General features: G+C 45.6%; 1 protein-coding gene across 1 annotated transcript; it reads right to left on the reverse strand.

Moving 5' to 3' along the window:
- Positions 1-893: 893 nt before the first annotated feature.
- Positions 894-3083, reverse strand: LOC123831923 (disintegrin and metalloproteinase domain-containing protein 20-like). Its single transcript, XM_045859257.1, has one exon. The coding sequence runs from the start codon at positions 3081-3083 to the stop codon at positions 894-896; it is 2190 nt and encodes a 729-aa protein (XP_045715213.1).
- Between the last annotated feature and the right edge of the window lie 5984 nt (positions 3084-9067).

The following is a 9067-nucleotide window of genomic DNA, read 5'->3' on the forward strand; positions in this document are numbered from 1 at the left end:
ATGTGCCTGTGTTGCATAGAGGACATATGTAATTTTGAATGTTAATGAAGATATTTTTACTAACTTTACATCACATTGTAAAATACTATTTTGTTGGAAATTCTTTAGATACCAAGGGAGACTGGCTTCACAGTCCTCCAGGCCTGTTTTGAAGATGGTGTCTGGCACTTACGTGGCTCATCCTGCACATGCTCTGCCCTTCTCCTAAAAGTGCAGGAGTGGAGTAGGGGCATGACCCGTATGGGCTCTCTTGGAGGGTCGGATGCACTGACAGCCACGCTACTTCCTTTTGGGCTGAATGTTCCCAAAGGATTGTGGCCTCAGCACAGGGATGTGTACTCTCTATTGTGGCACTGGTGTCACTAGGCAATCAGTGATCCACACCCTCACCCCAGCACCCACAGACAGGCCAAGGGGGAACATGCCATTTGTTGGGAGGAGCACACTATCATCTTGAAGCTGAATTGCTAGAGATGGAGAGGCTCCCTACAGACTGACTATGGCCTCAGTCCTGAGGAGCAGGACTGCAGTGACCTATCAGGAAGTGGCCCTGAAGGGATCTGTGGCAATTGTCTCTCATCCTGGGACCAGTGGCCACAGGTTCAGGGCAGCTGCTGAGCAGGTCTCCTCTCTAGACCTGAGTTTCGGGCCCAGGGAGGGTCTGAAAGGCTCACAAAATCTGTACAGACAACATCATGTGGTTTTCAAGGTTTATTTTGGAGGACTGGTGGAAAATGCCCACTCCTCTCACTTTCCTGTGAAGTACAGTAGGACCCCTGTGCAGAATGAGAAATGTGGACATTAGCTCCACAGCTGGTTGTGGTGATTTTTTACAGAAGTTTCTGCTCTATTGCCTGTAGTTGCATAGGGGTCAGAAAGCTGCTTAGTTTCCATCATATGGCAGTTTCTTGAGTGGAAGTGGTCTTGATTATTTTCACATTGGTGGCCACTCCAAAAAGGAGGGCAGCTATGAAGGCATACATGCGCCCAAAGACCACCCTAAAGTACACCACAGACATATCACTTTGCCTCACTGACCGCATTCTTCTTGGAGGGGGTCCACTGTCGAGACTCCCTCCAGCACCTTTGTCTATGCACCGAGGAGGGTCCCAGCCTATATGGCAGTGGCAGTTCCTTTTACTGTTGCAAACTCCCCTGTAGTTGCATTTGTAAGGTTCGCAGTCATAGTTCATGTCAGCAACAGAAGCATTGCATACACTGTTGTTACAGTAATACCCACCACCACAGGGGGTACCAGGTCTCACATGACCAACATCAGTTGTGTATGTCCCAATGTGTAAATCCACTCCAAAACACAAGGACCCCTGTATCACAGACTGATGGAATCCAACGTGGTCTTGCAACCTAGGCAGATGTGTGACATTGGTACACTGTAGGCGTCCACATTTAATGTCAGCGTCAGCACAACCCTCTAAGGTGTGGTAAACATGAGATGTACAATGTCCAAATCGGTGTCCTCTTTTATTTATGGTGTAGCAGGCATCTGGAGCATTCACTGCACCTTCACCAAAGATCTCCTTGCAGTGTACACTGCGGTCAGTACAATTTCCATGATAGCAGTAGCTGACTTCACTACATGGGGTTCCATCTTGCAGATACACATCTTCAGGGCATGTGGAGGTCAGCCCAAGGCAGTACTCTGGAAGGTCACATATGTTCTGGATTGGCCTGCAGAGTGTCCCTGGGGGTGAGAAACTGCAGTTTGTGCAACACATGCCTGTGTTACAAGCACTTCCAGGTCTAAAGGTGCAGTCACTTTGGCAGCAGGTGTTTCTGTAACACTGATGGAAGGAGCCACAGTCACACTCCTCTCCATCATCCACCACAGAGTTTCCACACATAGGTAATGTCAGGCTACTGTTGAAATACTCAAAGTCAGTGCTGTAGGTACAGTGTACCCTGTGATAATTAACTACATGTGTTGCATGCAACATGGAACAGTTACTGAAGGCATCTGTAATCAGAGGGATCCTGTCCATGATGCAGGTGGTCCTTCTCTGGCAAACACATGTGGGCTCATCATAAAATAAACCAAAACTTCTTGCAGTTAATTGGGTGGCTATAATTGATAACATAAAATAATGTCTTGAAAAAACACCCAGCATGAGGAGATTAGTTTCTTTGCAGACACCATATAAGACTGGTGTAAAACTATTGTCATGGGGCCCATCTTGAATCACAACTAAGCTTGTTTGTGGACGAAGAGGAAGATAAATGTTGCTTATATAATGGGAATGAAACGCATTCCCTGGTATATTATAGCTGCTCATGGAGGTGGGATCTCTCTGGTTATAAATGACTAGGGAGCTGATGTAGTACCTTAAATCAACATTTTGGAGCATAGAGTTCATTAAACTACCTAGATTTACCAGGAATTTGACACATGTTGACACATTGTTGTATTGCCTATAAACTGAATTGGCACTTATAAGACATCCTTTGAAAAATCCTTGGTGGCTTGCATATGCCTTACTGCTGAGCCTGGAGGCTGCACTGCTATTCACTTGAGAGAACAGGGGATGCCTCTCTTCTTTGTACCCCAGTGTATACATGGGTCCAGTGGCACTGGAGTCTGCCACTATCTGAGAAACTATGTGTTCAAAGCTTGGGGAATCCTTGAGGGGTTGGATTTCATAGGCAAGGTCATCCAACTTCATCATACCTGTCAGGCCCCCGTAGCACGTGTCCATGGTGACTGTAGAGAAAGGAACCTCCTCCAGGTAGCCGAAGTAGTAACAGTCAAGAGGCACAAAGGGGTAATCTACCTGCAAGGTTCCCTGGTCATCCTGAGTCATCAGCACCAGATGTCGGGGCCAAAAGAGTTTCTTGCGCCGCATGTGGATGACATGTCTCTGGCCCCCAAATCTCAGGCTGTAGGAGAGCCAACCTGGTGCCTGAACACCTTTGCCAAGGTGAAGCTCCTTCCTTGGAATCACCACCTCGGAGGAGATGTAGCGCCATGAGGGACGGCCTTGAGAATCCTGTGCTGGAGCCAGCACCACCCAGAGCCCAAGGAGCAAGAGGGGCATCCTCAGGGTGACTGAACCCTGTGCCCACCTCATGTCTCCACTCAGGGACAACTGTCAGTGGGAATGGAGAAAGGGAGGATCTTCACAGAAGCCAGGTCCCAATCATCTGCCAAGGCCACTTGCTACCAAGGAGATAGTGACAGAAACTCTACCCAGGGATGGTCCACTGAGGGGACTAGGTAACAGTGACAGGGTGTGGCAGAGGGTGGGGCTAGACATGAAGTCAGCTGGGAAGTCAGTGTGAGCCCATACACAAACCTCCCTGAGGGAGACAGGAGGGCTGGACTCAAGGGGGCGCTTAGGGCACCAGGGGTGCTCAGGGACACAAGGAGATAGATATCAGTGTCCCTCAGAAGTGTTCAGAAGCACAAGGGACGTCAGTATCACAGGGAGCTCTCCAGACACTAGGAGGCACTCAGGAGCAGCAGAGACAACAGTGTCACTCAGTGGAGGGGGCCAGCTCAGATGCTGGTTCCTAGAAAGGTTGCAGACTGGCTTCCCTTTTTGGTCAATAAATTATTCCCCTCCTATTACCTTCTGGGGCAATTTCTGCTTTCTTTTTTGTGTCTTTATCTCTTACATTCTCTGCAGGCAAGAAGATAAGAAGTAACTGTAGTTGCCTACTCAGATGGGCCTTATTGTCACCCTATCACCATACAGTCTTCTTTTCCTGGCTGACAAACAACACGTTAGGGGTTCTCACTGTGTCTGCCCTGACTGAGCATGAATCTCCCACATTCCAGTGTAGTGCAGGGCAGCGATTTTGAATCTATGTGCTGAGTCACAGTCTGTTCATCACACAGTGAAGACTGTCCCATGTGAGAATGATCAGCCCCCTGCTTTCTGTCCTGTAAGGATCCCTGTCCTCTTTGGGGGCAGTGAGCCACTTGCCTCTGCCCCACATACTTGGATTTTGATACTCAGGCTTTGATACCTTCTGTCACTGCCATCACTGCCTTGGGTGGAGGAACACTGGGCCTGGGAACAGACCCAGCTCTCAGTGTGCCCCCAACACAGAGGCAGGTGGTAGCACAGACATGGAACTCTGTCACAATGCTGCTAGGAAGCATTTTGAGCAGGTCTCTGAACACGGTCCTGGAGCATGAGACCTACAAGGGTCTCAGCTTCAGATTCAGAACCCACGTGGATCACAGGAACCATATGAATGTGGACCTGATCCGTGCCCACCCTCTCTTCTTCATCCAGGATTCCCAGACACCCACCTCATCATCAACCCCTGTCCTCTACTCTCCAAACACTCACTAAATCTGTGAAGCCCCATGTGGCTGGGTTTCTTCTCTCTCCTTTCCAGCTCTGGTACATTTTATCTTAAACACAAACCCCCTCATCCCCTCATGTCCATCTCCTATGTCAGTCCCTCCATGAGAATCCAGGGCCAGTTTTACTCAGGTGACTGAAGCTCACATCAACCACTCACTGAGTCCATGTTCAGTGCACACATGTGTTTCTAGGTCACTCAGACTCTACTTCAGGGATGGCTTGTGTCAGGTGGGGAGAGAGCTGATTAGTGACCTCAAAGCACCTTCAACAAATCACACATGTGCAGAGGGAATCTGCAGGTGGCCCCATGAGCTGAAGAGCATCATACTGGACCAGCCTATGAGCAACTGTGATCAGAAAGCAGTCAGAGAAAGGTGTGTGGCCTGTGACCAGGTCTGAGACTATTTTCTAATGGATATTCACCTTTGAGAAGTCACACTTTGTGGCCATGTCCTTTCTGTCAGTGTCCAACTCCAGAGCTTCCTGTATAGTTGAAGGATATGCAAATAGGACCCTCAGCTCATGGAAACCAACCCAGTCCCAACCCAGCTGCTCTGGGACAGAAGCAGAATCAATCTGTGATTCCCAGCAATTGCAGTCTCTGCTCAGGAGAGAACACAGACCACTCACCATGGAGTTTGAGCTGAGCCGGGTTAACTTTGTTGTATTTTAAAGAGGTAATTTATGGAGCATTAGAGACACTGAGTATGTGACTAGAAATGACTGAGATAAACAATGGACAGGTAAGAGTTTCCTAACCAACATCCTTGTGTTTGCAGATGTCCAGTGTGATGTGAAGCTGGTGGAATCTGGCTAGGCTGGGTGCAACGTGTAGAGTCTCTGAGAGTCTTCTGCTTGGCCTCTGAATTCATCTTCTTTAGATACTATGAACTGGTATGTCAGGCTCCCAAAAAGAGCCTGGAGTGGGTCTCATACCCATACTTGGCCAACACTGTGAAGGGCCAATTCACCATGTCCAGAGACAAAGCAAAGAATGAGCTCTACCTGCAAATAAACAGCCTGAGAGCCAAGGACAGAGCCATGCGTTACTTCACAAGAGACACTGAGAGGAGAAACCAGTGTGAGCCCAGAAAGAAACCTCCCTGCCGGAAGGGCTGTGACCACCAGGGATTAAACTGCACCCCAGGGGCCAGTGGTTCATCTTGCAATTGATTTTTCTCCCATGATCTTGGATGAAAAACAACTGCATGTGCTTTCATTTGGGAATATTTGTGACACCCATTACTCTAATGATAGAGATTTAATTGACTCATCAGATCACTGTGAACATTCGCTTAGAAGGATGTTCTCTTGATGAAGGTCCCAAGATAATGACAAGATCAACATACAGGTTATATATATGCAGGAACCAGAGAAGGGGCTGGACTGTGTTTATCAAATGAATTCTGATGGATGCATCATATACTATGCCAACTCTATGAACAGATGATTCACTGTCTCCAGAGACAATGGCAAGAATACACTGTACCCTCAAGAGATGAGAACGCAACCATGTATGACTGTATGACAGACACAGTGAAGGAAAATCAGCAAGAACCCTGTGACAAACCTCCCTGAAGAGAGGCTGTGACCACCAGTAATTGCTCTGGGTCCCTGAACACAAGGTCCATTCCAGGAGAACGTGCAGTTGGGTGATTGGGCTGGTTTCCTGTGTGGATTCCTCTTCTTGTAAGAGTTTCCTTCAGGGAACCTCTCAAGATTTCTGATTCTGTGCATACCTTTGAAATCTCTGATTTAGAAAAGTCTGTTGTGAAGAAAGACAACAATCTCTTGTGTCTCTTTCAGACACTCTTGTTTCCAATTCCAATGAGTCATCACACCTTCTGACCCACATCAGCTGAATCTAACCAGACATTCTGCTGGACCCAACAGTGAAGACAAGCCCTACACAGCTCAGCATCCAAACCTGCTGGGAACAGGACACATGCATGCTGGACAGCAGGCACTGGAGGCACAGGAACCCAATGCAAGAGGAGAAAGACCCACGGTAGTGATGGTCATTGACTTGGCATCATGGCCACAGCACCAAGAGCAGATGACACCACATAGAGGCAGAAAGACCCACCTCAGCATGGTATGGATGTTCATGCTGAGAACAAGCAGGCACATCAAGGGGACATAGAGCATTTATCCCTCACATAGCTGAAATCTCTGGGAGGGATAGGAAAGACAAGTCCTATCCCTTCAGCAAGTCAGATGGGCTTTGACAGAGCCAGGAAAGAAGATGCACTCAGGGCTTTTATTTTGTCAAGGTGGTGGTGGAGGGGACATTCTTCTTACAGAAGCCTGTGTGGTTTCAATCTTCCAATGACATTTGAAGTAGAGACCGAGCATTTCTTATCAGCTTTCCCATGTGGGGCAGATAGAGAAGAGGATGGAAGAGTCTTCATTTGTAAGCTATTAAATGTAAAATAGAATAGAGTCTGTCTACCTATTCCATGTAAGAACTATAAAAAGTAAGCAAGTAAAAAGATAAGTGGTCACCCACCCCATATAAAGTGAGAAGAACAATTGTAAGTAATCAAATGGTGATGATGATGGTGGTGGTGATGGCAGTGGTAGTGGTGATGAGGACAGAATTGGATAGGGGCCTTTTCCCAATGTTGTACATGGAAACTGTTCCCTTTTCAAGGCCATCTGCTCTCTGGAAGGCCTTGGGTCAACTTACAGGTGGAGTCTTTGTTATTTTAATCTCCCGGTGTCATATAAACAGGAGGCACCTGATTTCTTTTCACATAAAGGGTCATGTTGTGTGGACAACCACCATGTACACAGAAAATAATAAAGATGATTGTAAGTAAGGAAATGATAATGATGATAATAATGAGAGTGATGATCATGATGATGATTTCAAAGATGATGAGGATGGTGATGGTGAGGATGATGATGATGATGTTGGACTGAAACAGGGCTCTTTGTGCAATGAAATTATTGCTCCTCATACTGACACATTGTTTCCAAGGCTCCAGCAGTCAGCGGTGTCCTCTCTTCCCTGCAAATGCCGAGAAATTTCATAAAAGGAGCCCCAGTGGATTATTCAACTTGGGTGATTCATGGTGTGACCAGAGGAGTAAGGATTCAAAGATGTCCAACTTCTAACCACCAGGGCCTGTGGCATGTCACCCAATATAACAGAGACACTGTGAAAATGTGCATGTGGGTAATGAGAAATTTTCTTTCCATGCATATGTTCCTTATTTCTCTTGATTTCTACCTGCAGAATCTTAGGTAGTTCTATTTCTGACAAACTCCTGTTTATAATTATTTAGGTATTCTCTAAAACCTTTTCATCTGTCTCTATCATGCCATGTACTTATTTCTGGATCCTCAATTAAAAAGTCTTTAAACCCATAGGTTTAGTGATACTCTGTTCATGAAAATAAGCATATTTCTGGATGTGCCTCAGACTAAGTCCAGCATCCTCCCCTTAACCCATTCCAAAGTCACTTTCATGTTTGTGGGTACATTTTCCAGCTTCTCTCCACTCCTGGTACCAGAATTTGTCCTAGTCCCTGTGGCTGCTGTAAGTAATGAACATGAACAATGGAAGCTGACCATTTTTCTAGGGAGTATTTTGTAATATCACCCAGTGAAAGACCCATTAAATAAAACAGTAATGAATTGACCTGTAGCAAAATTAAAAGAAAATATTTACACTACCAACACACCAAAAGTTCTATCAGTGGCATTAAAAGACAAGCCTAGACAGGAATAATGTATTTGTAATGTATATGTCTGCTGAAAGAAAGTGTTTATTACTCATTAAGAACATTATATACAGCCCTAGCTGGCATAGCTCTGTGGATTGAGCATGGGCTGGGAACCAAATTGTCCCAGGTTCAATTCCCAGCCAGGGTACATGCCTGGGTTGCAGGCCATAACCCCCAGCAACCGCACATTGATGTTTCTCTCCCTCTCTCTCTCCCTCCCTCCCTCTCTCTCTCTCTCTCTCTCTCTCTCTCTCCCTCCCTCCCTTCCCTCTCTAAAAATAAATAAATAAAAATCTTAAAAAAAAGAACATTATATACTATGTGAGAGGGACCACCACCTTCTGACCCCAGTGACCATCCCCAGAAACAGCAAGGGGAGGGAGGCTGGGAGGGAGGGATTCCTGTCAGGGTTGAAGTTACCTTTCCTGTGATCAAATCTGTGATAGGAATTCTCTTCATTTCCCTTCTTCTGGACCCTAACATCACTAACAACACTAGTCTGAGAAAACAGGTGAATAAATCTGTTGCCTTAATCATTTTTGTATTTGCAGATAGTGAATTATAGACATTGATACTTATGCTTTACACTGACAATCTTTTTTCCAGGTATAAATGTGGTTATTTCTGATATGATTAATTTAGAGTCTCTTCAATGTGCCCTGAGTTTGCCTAAGGGAAGAGTTTCTACAGGTAGCTGTCGATACCATCACAAAACTTCCAACATCAAGAATCAAGAATGTCCCAGCTGCCTTGGGTGGTAGTTACTCAGATAGAAATTACAACAAATATAGAAAATGTTATATTGCAAACAGTGGTACACTTTTTATATTATACTTCAAACTAAAATTTTGTGATCATTAAATTACAATGTAAAAAATTGGAAATTGTAGATATACTAGACTGTTAGGATTCAGAAAGTGTCAAAAATTATAATACAACTTTTTAATTCTGTTTGAAATATGCATGAGGATTTAAAAGTGTCATGTACTTATCTAGTCCACAATG

The sequence above is a fragment of the Phyllostomus hastatus genome, unplaced genomic scaffold (genome assembly GCF_019186645.2).
Source record: "Phyllostomus hastatus isolate PE091 unplaced genomic scaffold, TTU_PhHast_1.1 phas_contig_148, whole genome shotgun sequence".
Classification (NCBI taxonomy): domain Eukaryota; kingdom Metazoa; phylum Chordata; class Mammalia; order Chiroptera; family Phyllostomidae; genus Phyllostomus; species Phyllostomus hastatus.